This window comes from Petromyzon marinus, unplaced genomic scaffold (assembly GCF_048934315.1).
Source record: "Petromyzon marinus isolate PM22_M1 ecotype Great Lakes invasive population unplaced genomic scaffold, UKy_Petmar_22M1.pri1.0 PM_G_Scaffold_96, whole genome shotgun sequence".
In the NCBI taxonomy this organism is placed as follows: Eukaryota; Metazoa; Chordata; class Hyperoartia; order Petromyzontiformes; family Petromyzontidae; genus Petromyzon; species Petromyzon marinus.
The window spans coordinates 80,497-92,620 of NW_027423053.1; the positions used below are offsets into that span (position 1 = coordinate 80,497).

Consider the following 12,124-nt stretch of genomic DNA (forward strand, 5'->3'; position numbering starts at 1 on the left):
CGGACACATTATGTTAATGAGCTACCAGTCACTGGGCGTAGCTTTGCCCAAATAAGGATTGCAACTGGAACGATATCGGCAGTGACCCAAGCGGAGGTGACGTCACGCTCAAGAGCGCGGTGGACGGGGGTGGGGTGAATACCTTGGTGACGTGAAATCACTAGCGAGGCTCACATGAAATTGACTTTTCCAAGACAGAGGTTCTTTGTAAGCCATCTGGCTACCATGAGAGATTCGTTCATGAGGCTATCCACATATACAAGCACAGAGACAATTTCAACCGAGAAGATGGATTCTGGCTTAGCAATCATTGGAACGATTTGATAAACCATTTCAGGTCTTAATTGATTATTCATGCTTACAGTGGCTTTCAGACAGCATACATTAATTTTTCGTCTCCCCCCTTCTCTTTTCAGAACATAGATGGACTAGTCCTTCTAAATAAACTGCCAAATCGCTGCGCGTGGCGCTAACGTTTTAAAAATAAATAAATACACCGTTAAAAAATAAATACATTTATGCAAACCGACACACCTGATGACGACCGTTTGTGTTATGGTCAAAACGTCATGAGAATTTTTATTGTTTTATATATATTTTATTATTTTATTGTTTCCCTTCAACGTGACTTTACCGAAAGAGCTAAGATTACGGAATATCATTTGGGTCATTTTTTTTTGTTACTCAAGATGAGATTTCTGATATTACTGCGTTTTTTTAAATATTTACATAACCAATAAAAATTTGTGTTTTTTTTATTCAGACCGCGCCAATGCCAACGCGAGTGTTTATTGTTGATGGTGAGTTTTGTAAATCCGTCGTACGGTAAAAAGAATAAAGTTTTCCCCGAAAAAAAATAAAAATCTCTCCGCCTTGGAGCCAATCAAGTTTCAGTTTCTCCCCTCCCACGTGACGCGGAGTTTTCTGGCTCCTCCCCCTCCTTGCTCGCCGCCATTTTGAGAGTCGTGAGGGAGGTGAAGCCTGCGGCCTTGACAACGACGAAGATTCACCAGGGTCAGTGACAACCTCACACTTACACACACTGTGACAACCTCACACTCACACACACTGTGACAACCTCACACTCACACACACTGTGACAACCTCACACTCACACACACTGTGACAACCTCACACACACACTGTGACAACCTCACACTCACACACTGTGACAACCTCACACTCACACACACTGTGACAACCTCACACTCACACACACACTGTGACAACCTCACACACACACTGACAACCTCACACTCACACACTGTGACAACCTCACACTCACACACACTGTGACAACCTCACACACACTGACAACCTCACACTCACACACACTGTGACAACCTCACACTCACACACTCACATACTGACAACCTCACACTCACACACACTGTGACAACCTCACACACACACACTGACAACCTCACACTCACACACACTGACAACCTCACACTCACACACACTGACAACCTCACACTCACACACTGACAACCTCACACTCACACACTGACAACCTCACACTCACACACACTGACAACCTCACACTCACACACTGACAACCTCACACTCACACACACTGACAACCTCACACTCACACACACTGACAACCTCACACATTGACAACCTCACACTCACACACACTGACAACCTCACACTCACACATTGACAACCTCACACACACACACACTGTGACAACCTCACACTCACACACACTGACAACCTCACACACACTGACAACCTCACACTCACACACACTGACAACCTCACACACACACACTGACAATCTCACACTCACACACTGACAACCTCACACTCACACACACTGTGACAACCTCACACTCACACACACACTGTGACAACCTCACACTCACACACACACTGTGACAACCTCACACTCACACACACACTGTGACAACCTCACACTCACACACACACTGTGACAACCTCACACTCACACACACTGTGACAACCTCACACACACACACTGACAACCTCACACTCACACTGACAACCTCACACTCACACACACTGTGACAACCTCACACACACACACTGACAACCTCACACTCACACACTGACAACATCACACTCACACACACACACTGACAACCTCACACTCACACACACACTGACAACCTCACACTCACACACACACTGTGACAACCTCACACTCACACACACACTGTGACAACCTCACACTCACACACACACTGTGACAACCTCACACTCACACACACTGTGACAACCTCACACACACACACTGACAACCTCACACTCACACACACACTGACAACCTCACACTCACACACACACTGACAACCTCACACTCACACACACTGTGACAACCTCACACTCACACACACACTGACAACCTCACACTCACACACACACTGACAACCTCACACTCACACACACTGACAACCTCACACACACACACTGACAACCTCACACACACACACTGACAACCTCACACTCACACACACACTGACAACCTCACACACACACACACTGACAACCTCACACACACACACTGACAACCTCACACACACTGACAACCTCACACACACACACACTGACAACCTCACACTCACACACTGACAACCTCACACTCACACACACTCACTGACAACCTCACACTCACACACACTGACAACCTCACACACACACAGGCTGACAACCTCACACTCACACAGACTGACAATCTTACACACACACTGACAATCTCACACTCACACATTCTGACAATCTCACACACACACAGGCTGACAATCTCACACTCACACACACACTGGCAATCTCACACTCACACACAGACTGACAATCTCACACACAGACTGACAATCTCACACACACACACTGACAATCTCACACTCACACAGGCTGACAATCTCACACACACACTGACAATCTCACACTCACACAGGCTGACAATTTCACACACACACTGACAATCTCACACTCACACAGGCTGACAATCTCACACACACACACTGACAATCTCACACTCACACACACACTGACAACCTCACACTCACACACTGACAATCTCACACTCACACACACTGACAATCTCTCACTCAAACACAGACTTACAATCTCACACTCACACCCTGCCCCAACACAATTAAGGCTGCACACGAGCAGGGCCGGATTAAGATTGTGTATGGCCCTGTGCTACACTTCACGTGGCCTTCACGTGGCCTTCACGTGGCCTCAAGGTGCACATGGCCTGGCACAAGCGTCGTGGTGACGTCACCACCACGTAGTGGCGAATGGCATTTGTTGTTGTTGTTACTACAGGTACTTTGAGGCCCCCAGTAATATTCCCAAAAGGAAAACAAAGTTAAAGAACAATACAATTTATTTTTACAAGGCTAACGAGAAAATAAATTCAGCATTCACAACTGAAAAAAACTTTTTCTCTTAATCTCTGGAGGCCCTCCAGCTGGCGGAGGCCTCTGGGCTGCAGTTCCTAAAGCCCCCACGCCTCAATCCGGCCCTGCACACGGTCGATGCTTGTCTCTGTAGTGTGCGTGTGATTTTGTGTGTAACGTGTAAGGTTTATCTGCAGAGTCGATCGCATGGAGAAGTCCTCGACAGAGCCCGGTGCTAAAAGGCACCAATGCGACCGGTGTACCTACAGCACGGATCACGCTGAACACATGAAGCATCATCAGAGAACACACACGGGCGAAAAGCCATTCCGGTGCACCGTGTGTGAGAAGGCATTTGCTTGTTTAACAAATCTAAAAATTCACCAGAGAACACACACGGGCGAAAAGCCATTCAGGTGCACCGTGTGTGAGAAGGCATTTGCTTGTTTAACAAATCTAAAAATTCACCAGAGAACACACACGGGCGAAAAGCCATTCAAGTGCACCGTGTGTGAGAAGGCATTTGTGCATTCATCATATATTCGAATTCACCAGAGAATGCACACGGGTGAGAAGCCCTACAAGTGCACTCTGTGCATGAAGGCATTTACTCGTTTAGAAATTCTTCAACATCATCAGAGTACACATACAGGCGAGAAGCTGTACAAGTGCACCGTGTGTGAGAAGGCATTTCCCTATTCAAACTCTCTTCGGATTCACCAGAGAACACACACGGGCGAGAAGCCCTACAAGTGCAGTGTGTGTGGGAAAGCATTTTCCTATTCAAACTATCTTCGGATTCACCAGAGAACACACACAGGCGACAAGCCCTACAAGTGCACCGTGTGTGGGAAAGGGTTTATCGCGTCAGGACAACGAACGATGCATGAAAAGATCCACGAGAGGGTGAAATCTACTTGTGAAGGCCAAAGTGCCGCTGCCATGAGTCCATCTCTCATAAAACAAGAACCGGAAGAAAATGACAACTTTGCTACGTGGCCAGGAGTGATGGTGGAGTGTGAAGAAGAGATAACGGTGAAGCGTGAAGGTCAGGGTTCGACTCGAGGTGGTGACCTCCTGGTGGATGGAGTCAGCGTCAAGCGGGAAGAGGAGAACTGAGACTGTCGCTTGTGATTGCCCGGTCGCTTCTGAACACATTCTCCTGCGGAGGGAGCTAGTAGGAACGTTGGGTTGCCCCGTCAATGGCCAGGGTCAACGGCGGCGCCACCACGTGGTGTATTCCGCAAATATGCCCGACTGTGAGGGCTGGCACAAGCCGGCGTGAGTAGGTTAAACGTTGAGTTTTATAAGGGCACCACGGGGTGACCAGCCCCTCACCACCCAGCCCCACCCAGCCCCTCCCCTCTCCACCCAGCCCCACCCCTCTCATTTTTGGATGCACGACGGACAGACAGACACAATAATCCCCTGTGGGCTGGTGGTGTAACCAGGAAGTTCCTACCAGTAAAAGGCGTCGTGTAGCTCAGTCGGCATTACTGGGAAAAATAACCATTTGTCTAATCTTGATTTGAAGCTTTAGTGATTTCTTTGTCTATTAAACTGGAAAAGGACTTTGGCCACATTTGTGCTACGTTTTTTTTGTTTGGGGGGGGGATGTTATAGATTGCGTAAATATATACCCGGTGCGGGTTGTAAACATCGCCCCCTAGGGAGACAAAGGTGGTCAGCCGTGGTGCTGGCTACCCACCCCCTTCAGTGCCATTCGGGGCTTCAGATGTGTTGCTCGCTAGTGTATAATGTAACATAGACTCACAAAGAGACCCAGAGACTCATCACACAGATACCCATAGACTAATCACACATACCCATAGACTATTTAGAGACCCATAGACTCACACAGAGCCATAGACTCATCATACAGAGACCCATATACTCACACAGAGACCCATAGACTCATCACACAGATACCCATAGACTAATCACACATACCCATAGACTCATCACACAGAGACCCATAGACTCATCACACAGAGACCCATAGACTCATCACACAGAGACCCATTGACTCATCATACAGAGACCCATAGACTCACCACGCAGAGACCCATAGACTCATCACACAGAGATCCATAGACTCATCACACAGAGACCCATAGACTCATCACACAGATACCCAGACTCACCACAGAGACAGTCGACTGATCACACAGAGACCCATTGTAATAAAATAATTGCATTGTGAAAATTCTAAATTTTTCTGAAATGTTAATTGTGTAATGTAATGAACGATGTGTTAAAGTGTCATTACAAACGTGTGTGTTGTGTGTATCATTGTGATTGATATTCTTGTTTAATATGTATGTATATTATTATTTGCGGTTATGCATAAAGTTTATCACGACTTATTATCTTTCAGTTTACCTTGTGTTATGAGGTGTGGTTCAGAGGATGAGGATGGGAGAAAATCTGGGTCACGTGACCTTGATGGTTGAGGACCAGAAGTTTCATCCTCTTCCTCGTCTAGTGAGAATGATTCTGGTGCATCAGGAATCGGCAGTCCTTCTCCGTGGGGTCCTGGGCGTGTAGCTGATGGAATGTTTGGATAATGCCCAGTCCACTTTTAATTCTTTGACAAACCTTTCCTAACTGGAGGCGCCATGCAGAAGTAACAATTGCCGATATGATCTGTTGGCTCTCTCCAAATCATTGGCACTGCAAAAGGCATAGATTTCCTGTTCAACCACTGGTGAAGATTCGTTGCACAAGTGTTGCAGTATAGAAGACAGTATATAAGGCTAGCGGTCACGAGTGGTAATAACAGGCTAGGTAGCAGAGAGGGAGCGATATTGGATCTTCAGGAAGGTTCAAGAACCTTCGAGAGAGTTCGAGAAGTAGGGGCGTGGCCAGGGGTGGGTGGATGGCCACGCTGGGGGTAAAAAGGGGGCGAGGAGCGAGGTTCTGGGCTGCCGTGGGAGTCAGGGGTCGTTGCTGTGTCGCAAGTCGTCGCTGTCAAGAGAACCCTCACCAGTCAGTGTGTCTGCGAGTCATTACACGTGGATTGTGTGTGTTGGGTAGAGGGGGCTAAATAGGAGCAGCCTGAACTTCTGTTGACCCCAATCCCTCGTGAAAACCTTCGTCTTAAAGCATCATTAAACATGTTCACTATACGCAGTATTAGGGAGTATTTAGCTGCTATAGATTTCCACATTTCATATAAGCCCCTTCGTTCAGCTATCATTTGTGATAACCGGGTAGTTTCTGGCTTTACCTAGTAAAATATATAGTTTAATCAGCAGTAGCCTACTTTAGGAGCTTAATATAATACATTAATTACCTGCTATAATCACCCAGAAATGTCTGTCCGTCCCGTGCGTGACGTCACTACACAGGAGGCCTACCCCCCGCGTGACGTCACTCCACATGAACCCCTCTCCCTTCATTAATATTCACGCACGCATGGAAATTTACACTGACGCACAAGAAGGTCGCGCACTCCACATGCCGCACCCCTTTCCCTTCATGAATATTCATGAGCGGGTGACGTCACTCTACATGCCGCACCCCTCCACAACCATGAGCCGGAGACGTCACTCCACATGGGGCAACCCCCACCCCCCCACGATTAATAATCACGAGCTGAACAATTTTTCTATTAAATATTTAAGACTTACTGCAATATACACCCGTCCTTGGACGGGCAAAAAAGCTCGTCTCACATATTAAACTAAAACAATTTAATAAATCAAAATAGCAACCAGTAACGCCTAAAACAACTGTCTTATTAAGGTTACGAGCGCGAGGGGTGACGTCACGCGGGGGGGGGGGTGGGGTCCGTGACGTCACACGGTCGCCCGCAACCACTCTCCCGTATCGTGACGTCACGAACGCCTGCAACCAACCCCGCACCGTGACGTCACGAGCGCAGCTGCAGGGTGACGTCACCGAGCGTGTGGCTGGCTGAGGTAAAAACAATACAAAACTATATATTTTTCTATAAATCATATTAAACATTTCGGGGTTTATATCAAGTAGAGGACGTGGGGCGGCTGTTATTTTACGTTGCCGAGTAGTTTATTTATAAATACAATTTTACACGTCTTTTTTTTTAAGACTTCGGAGTTGCTACGTCTGAGGGGGGTTTTTTGTTCTTAATTTTTTTCTCACCCCTTGAAGGTCACGAAACAAGCGATAAAAAGTGCGGGAATCCGAGTGTTTATAAATAACAAAAACAATATTACACGCTGGGGGGGGGGGGGGGCGGGTTAAAAGTCGCCTCATAGAAAAAAAGAGCGGGAAACTGTAAAAAGTTGTGAGGTGATGGATTTATTTCATTTATTTTATTTTTTATTTGGTATCACGCTGTGAGCCACGACCCAGCGTCGCTTTCGTGAGGGTGAAACTTTCATCAGCCTCATGGGGTCCACAACATTTTACTTTGCTTGGAAATACGACGTTTTACACCACCCCCTCCCATCCCCAGCGATTCGATTGCTGTGCAGTGTTTGGAATGTGCTAGGAGATGTTAACTACCTCGCCTGTCATCATCACGGTGACTAGGAGATGTTAACTACCTCGCCTGTTGTCATCACGGTGACTAGGAGATGTTAACTACCTCGCCTGTTATCATCATGGTGACTAGGAGATGTTAACTACCTCGCCTGTTATCATCACGGTGACTAGGAGATGTTAACTACCTCGCCTGTTATCATCACGGTGACTAGGAGATGTTAACTACCTCGCCTGTCATCATCACGGTGACTAGGAGATGTTAACTACCTCACCTGTTATCATCACGGTGACTAGGAGATGTTAACTACCTCGCCTGTCATCATCACGGTGACTAGGAGATGTTAACTACCTCGCCTGTTATCATCACGGTGACTAGGAGATGTTAACTACCTCGCCTGTTATCATCACGGTGATTAGGAGATGTTAACTACCTCGCCTGTTATCATCACGGTGACTAGGAGGTGTTAACTACCTCGCCTGTTATCATCACGGTGACTAGGAGATGTTAACTACCTCGCCTGTTATCATCACGGTGACTAGGAGACGTTAACTACCTCGCCTGTTGTCATCACGGTGACTAGGAGATGTTAACTACCTCGCCTGTCGTCATCACGGTGACTAGGAGATGTTAACCACCTCGCCAGTCGTCATCACGGTGACTAGGAGATGTTAACTACCTCGCCTGTTATCATCACGGTGACTAGGAGATGTTAACTACCTCGCCTGTCGTCATCACGGTGACTAGGAGATGTTAACTACCTCGCCTGTTATCATCACGGTGACTAGGAGATGTTAACTTCCTCGCCTGTCGTCATCACGGTGACTATTAGATGTTAACTACCTCGCCTGTTGTCATCACGGTGACTAGGAGATGTTAACTACCTCGCCTGTTATCATCACGGTGACTAGGAGGTGTTAACTACCTCGCCTGTCATCATCGGCGACCGGGCAACGTTGGGCGGCGTCGGCGACAGCGTCGGTGGCGTCGTCGGCACTGGCGGCACCGGTCGCGGCGGCGTCGTCGTCGTCGCCCCACGGCCGCTGCCGTCCGGTGACCGGCAGGGCGGTGTTGTGGCCGCTGGCGGCACCAGGAAGGGCGAGGGGTTGGTGGTGGTGATGGAGGAGAAGGGCGAGGAGGTGGAAGAGAAGAGTGAGGAGGTGGTGATGGAGGAGAAGAGTGAGGAGGTGGATGAGAAGGGTGAGGAGGTGGAGGAGAAGAGTGAGGAGGTGGTGGCCTCCTCCTCCCACACCGTCATCAAGCGTCAGCGGAGCTACACGGGGAGGGGCAGCCATGTTTCCTTCCCACACTTGGAGCTGCAGAGAAAAAGGTACATACATACACACATACATACACACATACATATATACATAACAACAACCGCCATTCGCCACTAAGTGGCGGTGACGTCACCACGACGCTTGTGCCAGGCTATGTGCACCCTGAGGCCACATGAAGTGTCGAACGCCCGCTGGCAGGAGGTCACGGGGCAGACCGAGGTGCCACGGGTCGACTGACTGAGATGACTGGCTGAGGCACCACCTGTGCCCCCTACTGTGCCAACCTGCTGTGCTTTAGCCACCCGGCGCTCCGCTCGTTGTTATGAGCATCGCTCCTCCGCCCTCCGTTGTTGTTGGAGGGCGACTGCCTCCAACTGCCCAGTAGCATCCTTCACGAACCTCTTCCACAGAGGCCGATCTTGACACCGCTGGTACCAGTCATCGGCAAGTCCACTCAGCTCCACGTCCTCCTGTACTGCATCACTCCATCTCTTCTCTAGCCTGTGCCGCGCCCGCTTAGCCCCCTCAATCCGGCCGAACAAAAGCTGTTTCGGCATGCGTTGGCTGGGCATGCGGGCTACATGGCCCAGCCATCACAGCCTTGCCCGCCGGAGGAGCTCACCGATGGGACCTTGCCCAGATCTTTCAAGGATTTGTGAGCTCCTCACACAATCCAGTCTGGTTAAACCCAGGATGGATCGTAGGCAGGCCAGCCTAAATGTTTCTAACCGGCGAAGATGTTCCATTAGGGGGGTCCACGTTTCGCAAGCGTAGAGAAGGGAGGGAATGACCGTGGCCGAGAAGACCTGAAGCTTAGTGCGGAGCGACAGACCATGTAGCTTCCACACAGCGTTACGCAACCGATGAAAAGATATTGCCGTTCGACTGATTCGGAGTGAGACCTCTGCTGTTAAACCAGAACCGGTCATGAGCACACTGCCAAAGTATGGGAAACTCTCCACTCTCTCCACAACTGCCCTATCCCTAATTGGGAGTTATGGGGGTGGAGTGTCCGATGGTACAAAATACCCAGGCAGATGCTTAGTTTTTGGTGGGGCTGATGGTAAGGCCCCACCTCTTAGTGGCATACTCCAGGTTCAGCAGCAGCGCCTCCAACTCCTCCTCTGAGTGAGGAGCAATTACCAGATCATCGACATACATAACGTGGTTGAGCAATAGGGAGCAATCCCTTGACCGCACCCGGGCATCAATCAGCCTCCTATTGTATCTGTACCAAGTGGAAATTCCTCCGGTACAGCTATTGAAGGGCTTCAAGAACTACGTGGTCAAAATAGATGTTAAATAATGTGGGAGCCAGAGGACATCCCTGTCGCACCCCAAGGTGGACAGGGAATGGCTCTGACTCCGGGCCACGTAATTTTACCCGGGCCTGCCCACCATCATGAAGGTCCTTAATGATTGTGAGCAGAGGGTCAGGGACTCCAAAAGCACGAAGAACAATCCAGAGCCCAGGCCTTCTGATGGCATCATAGGCCTTGACGAGGTCAATAAAGCAGAGATGTAAGTCTTGTAGGATTTCCTTATACCTCTGCTCTAGCAGACGGACAAAATATGGCATCTGTGCAGGACCGCCTTCTGCTGAAACTGCATTGGGGTTCCGCAAGCCTCTCCTCAGCGTGCCTAGCAAGTTGATGTTGAATAATCCTTGCCAGGACCTTTCCCGGCACACTGGGGAGTTAGATGCCTCTGTAGTTGTTACAGTCTGTGCAGTCCCCCTTCTTAAAGAGGGGGACCACCAGGGCATCCTTCCAATCCTGCGGAACCCGTCCAGTGGTCCAGACTGTTGTTATGATGTCATATAGGGCAGTCTGTGCACAAACGCCACCCTCCCTCAGCATTTCGCTTGGAAGATCATCTCTGCCTGCTGCCTTTCCTGGTCTCAGACTCTGGATCGCCTTCAGTACTTCCTCAACAAATGTCACTTCAGCCAGCCACTCCCAGGGGGTGACTTCCTCCAATATTTGAGGCACCGCATACTCAGCAGGGTCATCCCCATTTTGTGCCACGTTGTTTTCCTGGCTGAGGGATTTCCCCTCCCCCAGGACGTCACAGAAATGCTCAGCAAATCTGCAAATCTGTTCCTGGGGGTCAGAGATTGGATCACCGTTCTTTCCCCTAATGATGGAATTAAAGAGCAATTTGTGATCGCGGGCCACTTAGGCAGACTCCATTTCCTCAGCAATGCGCGACCACCACCCATCATTGCCTCAAGGCTCTCCGAACCTCCGAGTGAAGGCTGCGGTAAGCCTCCTCATTCTCCGACGTGGGATGCTGTAGCCGATGAGAGTGGGCCTGTCGCTTTTTCTCAGCCAGCCTGAACACCTCCTCTGTCAGCCAGGGTCTCTGGGGAGGTCTAAACCGCGTACCCAAAGCAGCCATTGCAGCTGCATGACCCACAGTCCTAAACCTCGCCCATTTACCCTCGACATCAGGAGGAGTGGGGGTCGATGCCAACCCCAGCTGCAAGTGATGATGAAATTCTCGCTTGCAACTTTCATCAGCTCGCTGAGACCAGGCGTCACCCTGTCATTACACACACATACACATATACATACACACATACACACATAAACATACATATGTCTCTGTGTGGTGATGTCTATGGGTCTCTGTGTGGTGAGTGTCACTGTGGGTGAGTGTTGTCAATGTGGTTACCCACAGCCCCGTCTTCGGCCGAGGAATGTGGTTGAAGAAACAAAGACGCACTTGGGGGCTACTGTCCGGCTCTAAGGTCTGTATGTGTGTGTACGTGTGTGTGTACGTGTGTGTGTACGTGTGTGTGTACGTGTGTGTGTGTACGTGTGTGTGTGTACGTGTGTGTACGTGTGTAGGGAGCAGTAGTGTAGCGTTTAGTGCCACACTGCACTATGAACCCGGCGAACTGGATTCGATTATCTGAACCGGTCCTGGGCCTCGCCTAGGTATACTCAGCCTCAAATGAGTACCTGGTGCAGTGTAGTAAACATCGCCACTCGGGATAC

The 12,124-nt window shown here is 49.3% G+C and overlaps 1 protein-coding gene across 1 annotated transcript; it reads left to right on the forward strand.

Annotated features, from left to right (window-relative positions):
- Nucleotides 1–952: 952 nt before the first annotated feature.
- Nucleotides 953–5,740, forward strand: LOC142922442 (uncharacterized). The gene is made up of 2 exons (XM_076063243.1): nt 953–1,014; nt 3,572–5,740. The coding sequence occupies exon 2, from the start codon at nt 3,582–3,584 to the stop codon at nt 4,491–4,493; it is 912 nt and encodes a 303-aa protein (XP_075919358.1). The 5' UTR covers nt 953–1,014; nt 3,572–3,581; the 3' UTR covers nt 4,494–5,740.
- Nucleotides 5,741–12,124: the final 6,384 nt, after the last annotated feature.